The sequence below is a fragment of the Delphinus delphis genome, chromosome 7 (assembly GCF_949987515.2).
Source record: "Delphinus delphis chromosome 7, mDelDel1.2, whole genome shotgun sequence".
Taxonomy (NCBI): Eukaryota; Metazoa; Chordata; class Mammalia; order Artiodactyla; family Delphinidae; genus Delphinus; species Delphinus delphis.
The window spans coordinates 100759125-100779577 of NC_082689.1; the positions used below are offsets into that span (position 1 = coordinate 100759125).

The following is a 20453-nucleotide window of genomic DNA, read 5'->3' on the forward strand; positions in this document are numbered from 1 at the left end:
AATCAAAACTACAATGAGGTATCACCTCACACCGGTTAGAATGGGTATCATCAGAAAATCTACAAACAACAAATGCTGGAGAGGGTGTGGAGAAAAGGGAACCCTCTTGCAATCTTGGTGGGAATGTAAATTGATACAGCCACTATGGAGAACAGTATGGAGGTTCCTTAAAAAACTAAAAATAGAATTACCATATGACCCAGCAATCCCACTACTGGGCATATACCCAGAGGAAACCATAATTCAAAAAGACACGTGCACCCCAATGTTCATTGCAACCCTATTTACAATAGCCAGGTCATGGAAGCCACCTAAATGTACATCGACAGTTGAATGGATAAAGAAGATTTGGTACATATATACAATGGAATATTACTGAGCCATAAAAATGAACAAAATTGGGTCATTTGTAGAGACGTGGATGCATCTAGAGACTTTCATACAGAGTGAAGTAAGTCAGAAAGAGAAAAACAAATATCGTATATTAACGCATATATGTGGAACCTAGAAATTTATACAGATGAACCGGTTAGCAGAGCAGAAATTGAGACACAGAAGTAGAAAAAAAACGTATGGATACCAAGGGGGGAAAGCAGCCGGGGTTCGGGGTGGTGGTGTGATGAATTGGGAAATTGGGACTGATGTGTATAAAATATATGACTAATAAGAACCTGCTGTATAAAAAAATAAATAAAATTAAATAAAAATAAATGTTCAGTGACTAGGAAATGATATATATATGTAAAATTTTGCTTAGTATTTCAAAGTCTTTTGTCTCATTGCTATCTTTCCTTTTCCTCTTTTTATATTTTCATTTTTCTCTTTTTCCTTATGTGTATATGATTTCTTTTGCTTTAATTCATTTTTCGTCTCTTTCCTTTCTTCCTTTCTCTCCATTGCATCTCCTTCTCATCTCTCCTTATACTTCCTCTCTAATATTTTCTCATCTCTCCCTTTCTTCCTTCTTCCTAATTTTCTCATTTTAATCCTCTTTTCCTTCTCAATCGCACAATTAAAATCATGTCTTAATACTACCTTGTCTTCATAATGTTTCACAAAAAACTATGATTGAAACATATTTTCTGAATTTATCATGAAAAGAACTCTGTGTGCTTTTGAAAATTGTGTATTTTCTTCTATATTTTTTTTTCCTTAAATATAATTTTATTTCTCTGTGACCATGGGTTGATTTTTTTTTTACCATGAGCAAATGAATACCTTTGATTTAGAAGTAAAAAAATTTCAACTACCTCTTATCTCATGTAATTTATTTTTTCCCATTCATTTTTGATAATAAAGAGAAGCCATGAGAAATTATTAGTATATTACTCTCATATCACTGCCTCTAGCTGTATTTATTCATTCATTTATTAGTTAGCTAGTCACTATAAACTATTGTCCACTTATAAAAATATTTATCCAACAAGATGCTCTCTAGTAAGGTATAAAGGTAAAAGTTTAATGGGCTTTAGTCTCTAAAAATTGCTGCCTATGTCATTAACAAATATCAGGTGATATTGGTTTCTAGATACAAAAAGAATGCTTTTATCCACAATTAAGTTCATTAAGTGCATTTTTATGACAAGTCTTACATTATAAATGCTGAATCCTTAATGAAAGTGTATAAAGTGGAATTATTCACATTTTAAATTTTATAATTGAATATTTGGTATAGATTCTTTGAAAGTATGCTATTATTTAAATAATCTGAAATTTCTTGTATCAGGGAGATAGAAGAAATCTGTGAGAACATCTAATTTCCCAAATTTGTATTATAGAGGACGACACTTATTTATAAGAGAGGTGGTTTGGTGTGCCTGAAATCACACAGATTCACAGTCCAAAGCAAGAATCAGAAAATTTAATGGTTATAATAGAATATGATAATTTTTCTGGTAGAAGTGGACACAGTTCAAAAAAAGAGGAAGTCAGTGGAAAGCATTTCTGGAAGAAAGAATGTGAATACACAATCATGAGGAATGAAACTATTTACACTTGCAAGATAAAAGTTGTTCAATGTGGCTGGAACAAAACATTTAAGATAAATCAAAGGTATAGGCTATAGGGCAGACTGGAGCCAGATCTTAAAAGCCTTATGTTTCATCCTAAGGAGTTTGTAATTAACAATAAAGTGTCAATGATAAACCATTGACAATTAAAATAATAATCTTATTCTGGCCATGGAGTACCTGAAAGTAGACATGGCCTCCTGGCAAAAAGAAAGAAAAGAAAAGTGAAACAGAAAATAAAAGAATTTTTTTTCCAAAAATAACTGGATAAAATACATGAAACAACACTTTTCAAGCATGGGACAAGAGTCACGATAGGCTTCTGATCCCTGAAAGAAGGGGAAAAAGTCAGGTGAATGTTGTAATTGTCCTGGCTCTCTGGCTAGAATTATTTTTTGAATTCTAGGGTAAAGAGGAACAATTAAATAAGTGTATAAGGGTATCTCAGAGTCACAGTTGAGACAGAAATTGGCGTTCAGAAGGGTTGAAGATTCTGGAATGTTGGGAAGGTGGACAACACTGGAGCACAAGAAGAGACGGAGAGAGGACACCAGGAATCTGCATAGGGTTACAAGGGATCATCTTGCATCTGTTGCTGAAAATACCTAGCTGAACATACATAGGAAGATAGTCTGAGCCTGGGAAAAGCCAGAGCTCACACAGTGCTGGAATATATTAAAGTTCCAAACAGTCAGAACACTGGAATGTTTAGGAGAGATCCCAGAAGAGTCATGCCTTAGTATTAGAGCTTAACAAGTCATAGAGCAAAGGTCATTCAAACTCACACTAAGTAAAATATTTTTTAAATCTTTCAAATAATTAAGCTGGGGCTTCGCTGGTGGCGCAGTGGTTGAGAGTCCGCCTGCCGATGCAGGGGATGTGGGTTCGTGCCCCTGTCCGGGAATATCCCACATGCCGTGGAGCGGCTGGGCCCGTGAGCCATGGCCGCTGAGCCTGTGCGTCCGGAGCCTGTGCTCCGCAACGGGAGAGGCCACAACAGTGAGGGGCACGCATACCGCAAAAAAAAAAAAAAAAAATAGCTGACCTGCAAATAGCTTAAACATCTGCTATAACACAGTCCAACAATTAATAAAAGGACAGAATGATGTCCAGAACTCAACAATGTAAACATCACAGTGGTTAGAATCCAATAAAACATTACTGGCTACATATAGAAGCTAGAAAATATGACTCATAACTAGGAAAAGAAAGCCAGTGAATTGAGACAGATTCAGATATGATGGAAATTAATGGAATCCACTGACAAATACAATAAATTGGCTATTATAAATATGCTAAAATATATCAAGAAAAAATGAATGTAGTGATAAATAGAATATATTTTAAGAACTTAAAATATGTGAAATTAAAACTTCTCTGAAAAATACTAAAAGCAAATTAGACACTACAGAAGAAATATTAGTGAACTTGAAACATTATAGACACTTCCAGATGCAGAGAAAACTAATGAAAGAAGTGAACAGAGCCTAAGATAGTTTACGTCAATATCCATATCTATAATATTTTAAATTAAAGCTGAAATGGAAAAAATATTTGATGAAATAATGGCCAAATCCAAATCTGATGAAAAATATAAAGTTGCTCAACAACCCTCAAGCAGGATACAAAAATAAAAAGACATTTACTTCCACACATTACATACATAGTAAGAGAGCCAAGAGTGACTGCAGGCTTCTCATCAGAAAAAAGCAATGGAGAAAAATCTTTAGAATACTGATGGGAAGCAAAACAATACAAAACTATCAACATAGAATAACAAACTTAGAAAATATCCTTCAAAAGTAAATGCAAAATAAAGAATCAAGAAAAAAGAAACAAGAAGGTGTTGCCATCAGACATGCATCTTTAAATAACACAAAGATCAAAGAAGAATTTAGGAAAATAATTGGAAAATATTTTGAGCCAAATGAAAACACAACTAATCTAAATTTAGGGATACCTAACATTGTGATTAGAAATACATTTATGTCTCTAAATTCTTACTTTATAAAAAAGGAAATCTTTAAAATCAATCATCTAAGATTCCACCTTAAGAAACTAGAAAAAAAGAGCAAATTAATCCAAAGTAAGTTGAAGGAAGGAAATTATAAAGATAAGAATAGAAATAAATGATATAGAAAATGGACTGGCAGTAGAGAAAAGCATATTAAGAACTAAAATTATTTTCTTAGAAAACATAAATAAAATTGATAAAATTCTAGATAGAACCTTAAAGGAAAAAGTACACTGTCATTTTCATTAATGAAATAGATGATGTTAATAACAGGTTCTACAAACATTGTAATGCCAGTAATGGAATATTATAAGTAATTTTAGGGCAGTAAATTTGACATCTTAGATAAAATGGGTAAATTTCTTAAAAGAAAAATTGCTAAACATTCAAACAGGAAGATATACAATATATAAATATCCCATTATCTACTAAAAGTTTTAATTCACAGTTAATATTCTTCCCACAAAGTAAATTCCAGTTCCAGTAGCTTCACTGGTGCGTTCTGTTCAACATTTAATATATTAATACCAAGTTCACATATACTCTCAGAAAATATAAGGCCAGCATCAACCAGATTCCAAATTCAACATAGACATAACAAGGACAAAAAAAATCAATTTTTCACATGAATATTGATGCAAAATTCCTTAACTAAATAGTAGCAAGAAAAATCCAGCAATTTATAAAAGGGTAATATATTATGACTATGTGTGGTTTACCTGAGGAATCCATGATTGCTATGATATTCAATAATTAATCAATGCAACTTACTATGTTATACTGTCAACAACTCAAAGGATTTATAAAAAATATTTGATTAAAAATGAAAAACAACAATAATAATAAAGTAGTAATAATAACTGGGCCAGAAGAAAAAAAAATGATTTAACTTGATGAATGGTAGGTACAAAAATACTACACCTGACATCATACTTAATGTTGAAGACAATGCATTTCCCCCAAAACTGGGAAAAAGTAAAAATGTCTGCTCTCACCACCTCTTTGCAACATTGTATTAGAGGACTTAGTGAAATGAGGCAAGAAAAGAAATAATAGGTAAAAAAAATTGCCTTTATTTGCAGAAGATATAAATAAAACAGAACCAAATAAACAAAATGGAATCCATACACACTCATAATACTATTAGAAATAATGAGTGAATTTATCAGGGTTATTACAATTATAGATTAATATACAAAAATCAACTATTTTATATACTATAAGGCAAGGCAAAATTTAAAAATAGTTAAAAATAACTACTTAAAGTAACATCTGAAACTATGTACTATATACTATAGTATACTATGTACATCTAATAGAAATGTGTCAGTCTGCTAAAATGAAAGCAAACATTTCTGGAAGAAATTAAAGACTCAAATGGATATATACATGCATACATATTTATGGATTAGAAAGTTCACTATTTTTAGTATATAAAAATCCCCAATAAATCTATATTTTTAATATAGCAGTCAAAATTCCAGCAAGTTACTGATGTTTCTCTCCCTTCATGTTTTGCCAGTTTTCTCGCTCTCTTTTTTTTTTGGTTTTTATAAAAAAAACCATTTTAATATTTTCTATTGCTATATTGTTGAATTCATTAATCTTTTCTTCTGCAGTATCTAATATGTTGTTAATCCTATCCAGTATTTTTTCGTCTTAGATTTTATAGTTTTCATGTATATCAAATTTTTCAGTTCTTATTTTTAGAATTTTAACTTGGTTGTTTTTAAAATGTCTTTCATGTTTCTCCTTAATATCCTCAGGCTTTTTAAAAACTTAACACATGGAATGTAATTATAATCTCTGTTTTAATGTCATTATCTATTATATGCATCTGTGTCATTTCTGGGTTCTTTCTATTGAATAAAATTTGTACTCATCATGGGTGATATTTTCCTGATTTTTTGCATGCTTGGTAACTTTGTATTAGAATTCAGGCATTGTGAATTTTAAATCATTGGCTGCTACATAATTTTGTATTATTTAAAATATATTCTTAAGCATAACATTAACAAGATCAGATTTACATTTTGAAAACGTAAATGCTAATTCCAGGTATAAGGGGCAACTGGAGACAATTTCACTGGAATAAAGAAGCTCAGTTAGAAAACTTGTAATAATCCAGAAGAGAATTTATGAGACAGTAATCGGTGACTAGCACAGTGCCTGTCAAATGATAATGATGGATAATTATTTGTGTTACACTGTTTCTTAATCAACACATAGAGATTATTTACACTATCCTTTTTGACTTACAGAATATTTTATATTGGAAAGCAATTCTATGCTGAAGGAAGCTATCCTGAAGAAGAAGAGAGTAAAGTCAGAAATTAAAACGCTTCATATTGATGACTATGGTAAAGTTTTGTGCATGCTATGTTATTCAAAAAAAAAAACTTTCTCTGCACCTTATAGTTTTACATATAAATGACTCTCCATCTTTAATATTTTGCTCTTTCTTTAAAAGAACTTCCTTTACAGTTGTCCTTTCCCAAAGATTTTACGGACCGAAACCAGTATGCTCTTCTGTTAATAATGTAAGTATTTTATTTGTTTTTGAAATAAAGGAACCTAAAGAGTTTAGAATTTTTCTTATGTCTCACATGGCAGTATTCTGATTAAAAAACAACAGAAGAAGTCCTATATGTGTAGATAACTGGGACAGCTGTCAGTTGTATGAGTTCCTCAAGGACACCACCACTAAATAATATGGAAGGGTGTGTAATTGCTTGTGCTTCTTGCATCCCAAATTGCACTCAATGTTACTCCTGGGAAAAATGACACATATAGTTTGGTTTATGGATGTCTGCTTAGCAATTACTCAAGCTCTATGCTCCCTTTGTTTTCTTTCTTTCTTTCTTTCTTCCTTTGTGATATATTTGTCATATCAAAATTATACTAGATTTGTAAAAGCCATTTTTTTTTAATTGTGGTGAGAGCACTTAACATGAGATCTACCCTCTGGACAAAATTTTAGGAATACAATACAGTGTTGTTAACTACACGCACAGTGCTGTCTAGCAGATCTCTAGAACTTATTCATCTTGCATGACTGAAACTTTATACCCATTGAAAAGCAACTCCCCATCCCTCCTCCCTCCAGCCCCTGGCAACCACCATTCTACTCTCTGCTTCTATGAATCTGACTATTTTAGATGCCTCATGTAAGTGGAATCATGCAGTATTTGCCCTTCTGTGACTGGTTGTTTCACTTAGCATGATGTTTTTAAAGTACATCCATGTTTTCACAGGTAAGCCTTATGTTTTCTATTAGTTCTTGATGCAGCATTGAGGAAACATTTATTTCCATTGTTGAAAAAATTTGTTATATTTATATTACTCTTACCAGTTTTCCCTCCTGGATTTAAGGTCAGCAGGAGGCCACTCCTGTCCTCAGAAAAACCTGACTCTTAGGTTTTTCCAACTTGGAATTGAATTCATTCACACTTTCTATGAGATTATATTGTGACTATATACTACTGGGCACAGAGGCCTCTAACATCTATTGGTTAACTAACTTGATATTGATGTAGAATTGTATTCCTGAGAATTATTAGTTATTTTCCTTATTAAGAACACAGCCAACATATTGCTATGACTGTGCTTAAAATTGTCTACAATTGTTCAGACCCTTTTTGGAAGAGTAGAATAGAAAATAACATAACTTGTTATGACTATTGAATGTGGACAGTAAGTATTCAGTCTGCGGAATCCAACTGCCTGGCTTCAAATTCCAGTTTTGTCATTTGCTAACAGTGTGTCCTTGAACAAGTTACATAACCTCTTGTGAGGTTCAGCTTTTGCAAATATAAAATGAGCATTATCATCCAGCCTATGTTTTAAGGCTGCTTTTTAGATTAAATGAAATAACATATAAAATGCCTAGCACATGTGAGTCTTATAATTATTGTGATTATAATTCATTCTTTTTTATATAGATTGCATTGATTTAGATCTTTTGATAAATAGAAGCAATTTGTCGTTTCATTTTAATAAGCCAAATAATACAGAAAATACAATACTTAATATTTTCACTCACTCCAGTGTTTATTCCTAACTCTAATACCTTGAGCTATCTTTGTTTCTTATGCCAGGACCTTTCTCCTTTGTCCCTAATAGCCAGAGGCCCTGAAATTTCTTGGTATCTTCCTGAGGAAGTTCTTATTTGCTCTTTTCTTATCTTAACTCCTTCTCCTGTATCTTCTCTTTCACTTAGTTGTCTTTAGTGCTTTTTTTTTTAATCAAAGTATAATAAATTTTAATTGATTTACAATGTTTCAGGTATACAGCAAAGTGATTCAGTTAATCTATTATAAATATACTTAATCTATTATATATATATATATATATATATTTTATACATAGTGTATATATGTTTATCCCAAACTCCTAATTTATCCGTCCTCCCCCATTTCCCCTTTGGTAACCATAAGTTTGTTTTCTATATCTGTGAGTCTATTTCTGTTTTGTAAATAAGTTCATTTTTATCATTTTTTAAGATTCCATGTATAAGTGATAGGGTATGATATTTGTCTTTCTCTGTCTGACTTCATTTAGTATGATAATCTTTAGGTCCATCCATGTTGTTGCACATGGCATTATTTCATTCATTTTTGTGACTGAGTATTCAATTCCTATTTGAACTGTATGTGTGATTTATTGGGGAAATATCTCAGGCACTAAAATGAGAAAAAACTGAAAATAAAATTCTCAACCTCGTGTTCTCTCTCAGTCATATCTCCTTTTGGGAAAAGGGATTGTTCTTTTTATTCACTGAGAAATGAGGTTTCTCAGGGAAAGGAACTCTACAAGGCATCCTTCCTTGAAGCATGACTTACAGTTGGATGTGTAGACAGTTCTTCCCATTCACATATCCACTGGCTCCACAGTGTGTCAGACTTTGGGGGAAAAAGTAGCCCCCAAAGCTACTGTAGCCTTGAGTCAGAGAAGCCAACTGGCTTGTCCTGCCATCAGATTTGTGCTTTGGTCTGGGTGATTTTTAGTTCATAAGAAGAATATAAGGAATTGCACAACACTCAACTCTCTTATTAGAAAGGAATAGTCCAGTGTTTTTTAGAGGCGGGAGAGGAGAGTAAAGGTACTGGCTTAGGAGTCAGGTAGGCCTGGGTTCAAATCTCAGCTCAAAGATTTACCAGTACATTGCTTAATTTTCCTAAGCTTCAGTTTCCTTATAAATAAATTGAAGACAAAAACATGGACTAATATATATAAACATGTCACCATAGTGTCTAGAAGAGCATAAACATTTGCAGTTGGTGTTTAATAAATTGTAACCATAAACATAGTTATTATTAGAAGTAGTAGTCATTTTAATATTTAAAAGTATCAATATAAACATTTAATAATATATTTTAGCATCCATAAAATTATTTAATAGACATTACTAAAGCAGATAAAATAATATAGTTAGGCCTATAGAGTTTAATTTGCCACTTTTTTGTTGAAAAGAAGAATAAAAGTATTAATTCATTAGTTTTCATTTGTTTTTATATGCTGATTATACTAAATATTAATTTAATTTATCCAAATTCCTTGATTTTTAGAGGTAAATTCTCAGAAGTTTCACAGAATATGACTTACAGAGCCAAACAGGATTTTTTTCTTTTTTGATTCTATATTTATATAAAATGATCGATTGCTTTAAGCTACATGATCATTCCTAAAATATTTATGCTTGGAAAGCCATATAGATCAGAATGGCTTAAGTGTAAAGTGTCTTTTACCTGTTTTTTAGAAGGTTTATAATTTAAGGGTATTTTTTTTCTTAAGATTAGGTACTGTGTTCAGTTATAAGTGGACTCCACACTCGAAAACAGAAAATAATAATAATTGTCTTTTTTTCCCTAAATGGACAATTTGACAGTGAAGAATAGTAAATAAACTAATATCTAAATGAGGCTAAGAGATGATTTAGTGATTTTGTTGTCACTACTTTATTGCTATTCTGTGCAGTGCATCTAGTACCTGACAGGCTGTGAGTCACTTCTTCATCTATAGAGATGGGTTCGCGTCCAGGAAATTCTATAGTGAATGCATGAGTTGGAGACTGGCTGCAGCAATCTGAGGAGGTGAAGGAAGATTGGCCTTGAAGAAAGTAGCCTCTGGCTATCAGGAATCATCTTTCTGCTAAATTTTCATTACGGAACCCCAGAAGAAATGGTCCTTTGAGGACCTCTCTGTGAGTTTTCTGAAACTCAAACCTAATTTCATGGTATTGAAAGTACAAGTGAATCAATGGCAACCAAATATTTTACTGTAATAGAAAATCTAAGAAGCATTGCCACTACAACTGTTTCTCAGTGGCCTCAACTTACAGTAGCCTCTGTGGGGTCATGACCCCTTTTTCTTTTTTTACTCCTATTGTCCTTTCTCCAGTCTTTCTCCTTAACGTTATATTGAGTACTTAAGAACCCAGTAGTCTATATTCACGTTCATACCTATTCTATATGCATCTAGTCTATACTATATATACTATATCCATCTATATCCATTTCAGCATGTATCTCCTTGAATTATTGTTTCTTATGTTATTCTTATTTTCTATTCCTATATATGTAACTTAGTACAATACAAATTTACCATGTTGCTTTTCTGTGCAAGAAGCTGTGCTAATGGCTGAAATGGCATCTTGAAATCTGTAATCATTTTTTTAGATTTGTGTTATCTCCGCAATACCTAGCACACATGGTGGAACCTTATGAAAACTTACTAACTAATCTGTAATTCTTTTAATATTGCAAGACTGAAGATTACTTGAGAGAGAGCCTACAGTTATAGATGTTTATTTGATAAATTAATATAAATCTAAAGGCCTAGAGCCTGATAGGAAACAATCTAAACAGATATACTGTTATTAGAGATGAAAGGTGTTTTCTCTGTTCACTGTGTTCCTGAAGACAAGCATATCAAGCTGAGTTTCATTCAGTACCAAGGAATCATCATGTCTTCCCATTTCATACCCTTTCATGTTCAACTTATCCATGCCACCCTTGGCAAAGGTGTAACGCAGAGAGGCAGTGACTGGTCACACATTACATTAGTTTCCAGAATGCAACATCCTTTATCATGCCCTTATGACTTAGTCTCATCTTGCTGAACTCATCTTCCTTGAAATCCTAATGAATTCTTTTTTTTTTTTTTTTTTTTGTAGTACGCGGGCCTCTCACTGCTGTGGCCTCTCCCGTTGCGGAGCACAGGCCCCGGACGCGCAGGCTCACTGGTCATGACTCACGGGCCCAGCCACTCCGCAGCATGTGGGATCTTCCCGGACCGGGGCACGAACCCGTGTCCCCTGCATTGGCAGGCGGACTCTCAACCACTGCGCCACCAGGGAAGCCCCCCTAATGAATTCTTGATCATCCATCAAGTCTTATCTTCCTGAAGCTTTCTTTCACCCTCTTCATCAGCCCATCTATATCCTATAACAATCTCCAATCTATGCCTCCTCCTACAGGGACAGCCTTCTGTTCAAAGTCTTTCCATATATCTTGAATCATATTCATCATACTGTTACTTTTCCCACTTTACCCCAATTTCGTAGGATGTTTTTATATACTATTTAGGGAATTTCTGACTCTCACTAGATTTTGCACCAATGTTTCTGAAGGAAAAATCCACGGTCTAGAAGTGAGTATTTAGAGAAACAATTTATAGAATGGCTTATGAATATTTCAGCATCTTAAGAAAATAGAAATGTTAGAAATCTTTATTTTAACATAGTAATATATTCCATGTATTAAACAATGCCTTATTCATTTGTCTTCCTCACAGCAACTAGTTTTTGCAGAGTTGCTCCACAAATTTGTGTTGAGTGAAGAGATTGACAATGGCCAGAAATCAGATGAATATGGTTATTACTACAGTTTACTACAGTTTCCCACTAAGCCATTTTAACTGGAGAGCATTATTCATTTTTATCTAGATATTTTCATCATTTAGTCAATGTTATTCATATCAGAGTCCTAGGACTTGGTCATCTTAATGGAAGTAAGCTGTTTGCCAGCTCTTTTTGTATAGTTATTCTGTTAAAAAGCAGGGTATAATTGGTACATTCATAGTGAGCGAAATTATCCAGCTACTCATCTCCAGCAGTCAAGTTAACATCACTACTTTTTTCATACACACATTTTCCTTTCAAAAAACAATATGGATATTATTTAAAATGTTGAATAACATCAGGTTCTTGGGACCATAGTGTCTTGTCTTGACCTTTGAACCAATGGAGTCCTCCAAGAGCCCACACTCTTCTTCAAGTCCCACACCAAGCATAGAGCAGAACTGGACGAGTCAATTCTAATCTGTCAATCTGCTCTCTACCTACACTTCCTTTTCTGTAATGTATTGCTATATCCTCTCTCTTTCAGTTTCTTTTCCACTCTGCTGCTAGAGTGAACTTTGTGAGATCCATATCTGAAAATGTGGCTCTCCTGGGAAAAATTCTCTCATTATTGTTCTCCAATTGATTAAAAGTTCACATTTCCTAACACAGCATATAAAAGTCTTCATCTGTTTCCCACATATCTCTCCATCTTCATCTGGCTCCACCCACCCTCTAAAGAGACATTTAGTGCTCTAGATATTTTTTAAAACTGTTTTAAAAATGAAATACCAGGGGCTTCCCTGGTGGCACAGTTGTTGACAGTCTGCCTGCCGATGCAGGGGACACGAGTTCGTGCCCCGGTCCGGGAAGATCCCACGTGCCACGGAGCGGCTGGGCCCGTGAGCCATGGCAGCTGAGCCTGCGCGTCTGGAGCCTGTGCTCCGCAACGGGAGAGGCCACAACAGTGAGAGGCCCGCGTACCGCAAAAAAAAAAAAAAGAAATACCAGCTTCTCAATCATTTCTCTGTGTCTTTTTCCACAGTCTCCCAGTAACTTTAGTTTCTATTAAGACTTCAAGATGTATTTTTACATAATTCTATACACACCTCTGTTATAACATGAAACCACACCAGATTACATATATTTACTTTGCTGTCTCTTCTTTTAAACTATAAACTCATTGCTGATAACAACCCTTTTCATATTGTTTTACCTTAACACAGTGCTTAGAGCATTATTTATGTTCATAAAATATTCATAGAATGAATGAATAAATGAATGTATGAATGAGTGAATATATGAATGAAGGAATACATGAATGAATAAACAAAGAAATCAATCAACCCTGAGTTAGTCATCAGGAATGAGTTAAATCAAAGTAGAGAAAAAGAGAAGTAAATTATGAGAGTTTATAATGTGTTAAATCAGCCTTTAGGATGAGTCAAGTTTTCTGCAGTTTAGTTTTTCTCTCAGAAGAACGAGGTGTTTCTCATTTCTCTTAAAATCTATCTGGATAAAGCTAAATAATGCTTGGTTTTCATGCTATCTTTTTACTGTTTCTCTCTTACATTTGATTATTGAGATTATCTTCTTAAAATTATAGGATTTAATAATAGCTACCGTTTATTAAGTGTTTATTGTACAAGGGGCATCATGCTAAGGATATATAAATGCCCTCTTTAATTCTTACAGAGACCAAGTGAGGTAAATATCACTTTCCTCAGTTTAACACAGGAAGCTATGACTAAAATATGGCATGAATATTAACTCCAAGGTCATGGGCAGGACAAAATTAGTGTTTGAACTCAAAGGTTTTTTCAATTTATTTTTCAGATCAAAAAGCTCTGCTGTTTCTATTACACAATACTCTACTTACATATCGCATTGCATGATAAATATTATTGGAAGATTATCAAAAATGCTGTCCAGAATCAATAGGGACTTCTCTAAAACCAAATTCATATAACCTTTCGTTCTTCCCACTTAACAGTTTGTGATAATCTCTAGAATGTAACATTTTCCACCTGTACCGTGTTAATGCTTTGGTGTAAAATAAAGATTATAAAGGACAAATTGTGGGATTGGGATTGAGATATATACACTACTATGTATAAAATAGGTAACTAATGAGAACCTACTGTATAGCACAGGGAATTCTACTCAATGCTCTGTGGTGACTTAAATGGGAAGGAAATCCAAAAAAGAGGGGATGTACGTATACGTATAGCTGATTCACTTTGCTGTACAGCAGAAACTAACACAACATTGTAAAGCAACTATACTCCAATAAAAAGTTAATTTAAAAAAACCATGAGTAAGTTCCTAGATAGTCCACATGAAAGATCAAATTCTCAATCCACACTATTTCATAAAATTCCAAATTCTAATCAGAGGGTTCACTTTATGGGAAGTCTTTACTCTCTTCACTTACTATGTGGATTCATAGACTTTTGAGCAGATCAGATTGTTAGAAGTAAGTTTGTTTTGTTTCCCAAGAGTAAAGACACACATATTCCAAAATTTCTATAACATTATTTGATTATCCACTTGTTCATGCCAAATACATACCCATTTCACTCTCAGTTTCTTACAAAGATAACACATTTGCTAGATGTAAATGGACAAGAGAGATAGCTAGTACTTGTCTCAGTGAGTCATTACTGCTTTGCCATGTAAGGGGGGTCAAACTTTAAATTTTAAGTTTCTGACTTTTCTCATTCTTGTTCATGTTGCTCATTTAAGTGAATGTAAAATGTACTCACACTGTAATACCCAGGAAATGATGAAGAGAAAAGACAGTGGCATTTAATCTTGGTAATGGAAGGAGGGAAGGTGATCATTACTTTTTATATTATTCTTGAACAGATTAGAGCTTGTTCTTTCACAGTTTATAGATAATGCCTCTTAATGTCAGTATTAATTTCTTAGTACTGTTTAAAACTGTACACACTCAAAGTTGATGTATTAAGAAAATGTCACAGGGAAAAAAATTCTAAATTTACAAAAATGTGTATGTAATATGTAAGACATAATATTCTCTTGACTATTCTTTTAAATTGATAGATTTATGTACATATACTAGTATAAAAATATATAGTCACTTCTATGACCTACATATTTATACCATTTTAGCTCTTTTCCTCTCTTAATACAGGTCTCAGACATTAATGGTTTCATATGAATGACATGAATGATGTGATATGGTTTCATATGAATAATGTCAATTGATTACCTTTTTGAAACATACAAGTATATTCTATATTTAAAGATATGCTTCCGAGTGCTTTTCATAAGAAATGTTTCCTAATTCTGTTTTTTTTTTTTTTTGGTTTGGATGGTCACATATTAAGTCATAAATGTAAGGGTATAACTATAGTAGATCATTCTTTTCTTCTGTTTTAATTATTTATTTTTTTCTGAAATCTATGATAGAAGAAAACATTAACTATGTTACTAATTTGGCATGTCTTTGAAAGGTTAAACTAAGGATACTAAACATGGTGTTTTTCTCCTTTGGTAATCCAACAAAGCCCCAAGCTGAAGGAGTGCATCAGTGACATTATGTTACTTATTCATAGTTAGCACTACAGTTATTATTATTTCTGTTTAACTAACACAATAATGTAAGCTAAGATTAAAATTACCTGTGTTTATGTAGCCACATTTTTCAGTTGATAAATTGACATTTAGAATCCAGCTAAAGGATTATAGTTAGGGAAAATGTATTGTATAACCACCATGTATTATTGAAGGTGAATGATGCCCTGTCTATGATAAAATGAAGGTTCAAAGTTTGTATATAATTAGTATCCATCCCTATATTATAAATCCATTGCAATCCATGATATACATCCTATGTATTGTATGCCTCAATGTTACACTCAAAACATTCTCATGCTGAATTGTATTCTACTTTAGAAAATGAAAGGAGTTCTCTGGCGCTCTAGTGGTTAGAACTTGGCACTTTCACTGCCTTGGCCCCAGGGTTCAACCCATGGTTGGGGCACTAAGATCCCACAAGCCGTGCAGCACACACACACACACACACACAAAATGGAAAATGAAGAAATATGAGATTGTTGTGAAGATTGCCATCAGCTTCTTATTTTAATATACACATACTTCTATTTCTTTTGGAATATACCCATATTCCTTAATCCAGCATGTAGAATATTTTCCATTATAATATCTAAAGCAGACCTTTTGCATAAAAGATTTACATAACAATTATATTCACATAAAGAATGAGGTAGAGTCTCCTGTCGATCTGTTTATACAATGTGCTAAACTGTCATTTGACTGTGAGTGATTTAGGTGTCAGTGTCTCAAAGGCCAGGGGGTGGATGAAGGGCTTTCTAGCTCAGTGATTACACAACCATCCCCAGCAACTGAAAATAAAGATCAACAAACCCCTTTCTCTTTCGACCTCCTCAACCACTCTGTTAGAAATTATCCCAAATGGAAATTGGCCAACAAATAAGAATTCATGTAGTAAGACTTCGACGGTAGGGATGATTAGGAGATTGGAACTTCCATTTTATTGCACAATTCACAATTTCTGTCTACAAGACATCCCTGAGGCCCTTTTCTGTTGGTTCTCTTCTGATAATTTTATGTGCTGTCTAAGATGTTTATCCCGAGGTTAATTTTGTGTGGATGATACTAACAGTCCATTTTGGGGTTTTGTAGTTGGCTCATTAATATCCGTGCTGTTTAACATTTCAGCCTGTGTTCCAATAAGCTCTTCATTCTTTGGCTTCCTATATCAATATAAATAACTTGATTTAAAGAACTGAATTCTGTTTTTTTTCATTGCTCTAATGATAGTTTTATGCAGTTTGTATATCATGCTAAGGAGCAATCTCTAGCTTCTATTCAAGAGAAATCAAAGAGCAAAATAGAATTGAATTTCCTTCCAGACAAGGAAGAATGCCTTTAGCAGACAGAAATTGACCCTGATATGTGGAAGGCTATTCTACTAAAAATCGAAGGAGGAAAAGAAGAGAAGTGAGAAGAGCAGTAGGGTAAGGATGAAAAAAGATGCAGTTTTATTAACACAAAATACCCTCCCAAATTTGAGATCAAATTTTGATCAAGAAAAAATATTAAATTTATTGTCTGAGCAGCTTCTTGAATATAAAGAAAACTATTGAAAAAAAATAATGCCTCAAAAAAATAAAAAGACCTAATATCTATGTCATAAGTTCTATAAATCAGAAAGGTATACGAGGGTAACATTCTCTTGTTTTACTGGTTCCAGAAGAAGTATATATCTGTGGAATCAAAAGAAAGAATTTACACATACAGAGACACACAAATTACACTCAGATGCATAATCACATGTGACTATGTGTGGAAAGAAATCAATTACATAGAAAAAACCAAATACGTACATATTCATTCATTCTAAGTTAACTGAAAGACCCACCCACTGTGAAAAGTAGAACACTTTTACTGCAACTGAATTTTTCGTCCTTCGGACTGAGCCAAATAAGAAAAACTTGATTTTTATAATATAAAAGCTCAGGACTTATCACTGCAGAGTTGCCTAGGGATGGCCAGGTTTGGGAGCTCAGCTTCCTTGAGAGGAATGGAAGATGAAACAGTCAAGTCCCATAGCGTTGACCAGAACATTGGGTTAATAATATTTAACAAACTACAAACTGGACACTTTGCTAAGCAATTTATATATATATATATATATAATTTTATTTAATATTTACCATAACTGTACTAGGTAGACACTATTATTATCATCTTCCACACCAAAGCAGACTTAGGCATAGGGAAGGGAAGGCACTTGTCAAAGCCACTGGGCCTGGGCTCAACTCATTTTGGTTTTACCAACGTATTCTGTACCCTTTTCATGATAACATCTCACATCACTATAAGGTTCAGGTCATTAATATAGGCAATATTTTCTAAAAAGTTTAACATGGGAAAGATCTATGAATGCAAGTATATGAACACAGGTGATGGAGGATAACACAACTTGAGAATTTGTTTGATAAGCCTAACTTTCTATGTATTATCAGGTAGACCACGGGGTCTGGTTAGAGGCATAAATAAACTTGTCCATGTCAAACGCTTCCCTAGTTGTAACTCCATGGAAATTAATTCAGCCAAAAATTATATGTAAACAAACCAGGGATCAGAAACTTGCAGGTTGTATTATATTATAATATTCCTAATGGAAGAAGATGGGGATGTGAACAAGAAACTGTTCTCTGACAAAAAAAAAAGAATGTTATTTCTTATATGATGTAGTATATATATGAAAAAACTCATTCCACCAATCTGCATGTAGGACAATCCTTCCATGAGAGGGAAGTCTATGGATAATAAAATGAGAAATAGAAGGAATTGGCCAAGAAGCCCTTGACCAATGTATGTATCTGCATGTATTGATATATATTGCTTGAAACAGGATAGATTTCATTAGCTTTTAGATGTACTTAACGTTATAACTAAGTCATCGCTGAATATAAATTTTTATAAATTTCAGGTTGAGACAAGACAAATATCGTTTCACTCTACTCATGTCAAACTCGTGTTCTATTGTGAAATGAGTTCTCTCCTAAAGAACAAAATCAAAAGCGCTGACAATTCGTTTTCCTTAAGAATGTACTGTGATGCAGCTCTCTGCAGCATCAGTTTCTTTTCCCTTATCTGGCCTTTCATTCTGTCTGTCACCCTTCTTTCCACACTCTTTTTTAGTTTACTATCTCTAAAATAAAATTGCAACACAGCTCTCCCTGAGTCTAGCTCTTACCTAGCACTTATGCAGCTGAAGTTGGTCTATTCCAAGCCTAAAAAGAGCAAAGAACCAAGATGACAAGCAATTTTCTCTGTCCCCTCCTTCCACAACCCAGTAGACACAGATACCCAGCTGTTGTATAGCAGTTTTGAAATTCTGCCGTGTAGGAAAAAAAAACATTCTGCCATTCAATAGATCACTCATGGAAAGTTCTCTCACTGGTAAATATTTTCCTTGTTTATCTAGCCAAAGTTTTCGTGGTAAGGAAAAGGCTTTTAAAAATGTACTCTACGTGATCTTAACTATTTACAACACATTATTCTATAATGAAAACAATAAATGAAGATAAAAAGAGCGTATAATTGCCAGAGTAACTCAGCATATTGATAACAGTCAAAACCTATCCCTTCTGAACGTAAATCCAGCTCTTTTCATGAATTTAAATAGCATTTTGTGAACCTGACCAAACGTACGCCAAACAAATCTCTTCACTTTAATTCAGTTTTTGACATAGATGATGTTTTGTTATGTCATAAAGAAGTGGCTTGTTTTGTCATTTTAAAGGTCTGTTGAATTTTGTGTGTTTTGCTCAGCCTTTTTTCTTTATTTCATTATTTGCTTTTATCATGTTCTCTTCATCCACGCAGAGACATTGAGTGTTCAAGGTATTAAAACAGATGTGAACTCTACCCTCAAAGACCTTAACTTCTAAGAAAAGTTTAGTCTTAAGTTGATTTTGCTGCCTGTGTTAGGAAGTGGACACATTTCATATTGCTGTGACCTTTTCACTGCTTAAAACACATGGAATTGTTCTTTTCATACAACTTTCAACAAAATTGTGTGTCCCTATTCTCAACCTTGAAACACTGTTCTTTATATGTCCCCAGAGATTTCTGAGACAGAGAGGGTAAAGCAAAACCATATCAAAAAAAGGATGCGGCAGACACTCAGAGGAAAACAGAGGAGGCACATGAATGGGAGCTCACCAATTCTGCATGGCCAATACATACACGAGTTGTGATACCCATTTATTATACGATGGATGATTTGGTTTACAGTACCTTCCTTGTGGTCATCCCTACAGCCATATATCGTTTCCTACTTCATCAAATAAGTAATATTTTCTTGCCTTTATTTGTTGAAAAAAATTTCTGGTGAACACTTTGTGAAGAATCTCCCCCTTGCTTCTGCAAGTCTCTGGCTTGTTTCTTATACAGGCAGTGCTTTTACCATCATAACCCAGGTTCTAATTGATATTGAAATAGATATGCCTGTATTCTGCACCAAAAAAGAAAGAACAACACACCCAACTAGACAGAGAAATGGGTTAAAATTATTGGCTGATAATAGATGATAACATTTTGTGTTCTAACACTGAAAGCAGGTGAAGCAGAGCAAATGAATGAAATTGTATATTTTTCCTGGGTACTGCGAGCATGCGTAAGGAATTGAATTTTTGCTTTGAAAAATCTACAATCACCTATTAATCATAAGTTTGAAAAATGTGCCTTATCTTAAACTATATTTTTTCTTTTCTTTTTTTATTGAAGTATAATTGATTTACAGTATTGTGTTAGTTTCAGGTATACAGCATAGCGACTCAAGTTTTTTGCCGATTATGCATCATTATAAGTTATTGTAAGATATTGGGTATAATTCCCTGTGCTATACAGTAATTCCAGGTTGCTCATCTATTTTATGTATGGTAGTTTCTATCTGTTAATCCCATACTTCTAATTTGTCCCTCCCTCTCTCTCCCCTTTAGTAATCATAAGTTTGTTTTCTATGTCTGTGAGTCTATTTCTGTTTCATATATAGATTTATTTCTAT

The 20453-nt window shown here is 33.5% G+C and overlaps 1 protein-coding gene across 1 annotated transcript in view; it reads left to right on the top strand.

Annotated features, from left to right (window-relative positions):
- Nucleotides 1–20453, top strand: part of DPP10 (dipeptidyl peptidase like 10) — a 650987-nt gene that overhangs the window by 598065 nt on the left and 32469 nt on the right. Inside the window, exons 18-19 of the mRNA XM_060015722.1 lie at nt 6285–6383; nt 6494–6563. Of these exons, the coding sequence (XP_059871705.1) occupies nt 6285–6383; nt 6494–6563 (169 nt within the window). The remainder of the gene's footprint in view (nt 1–6284; nt 6384–6493; nt 6564–20453) is intronic.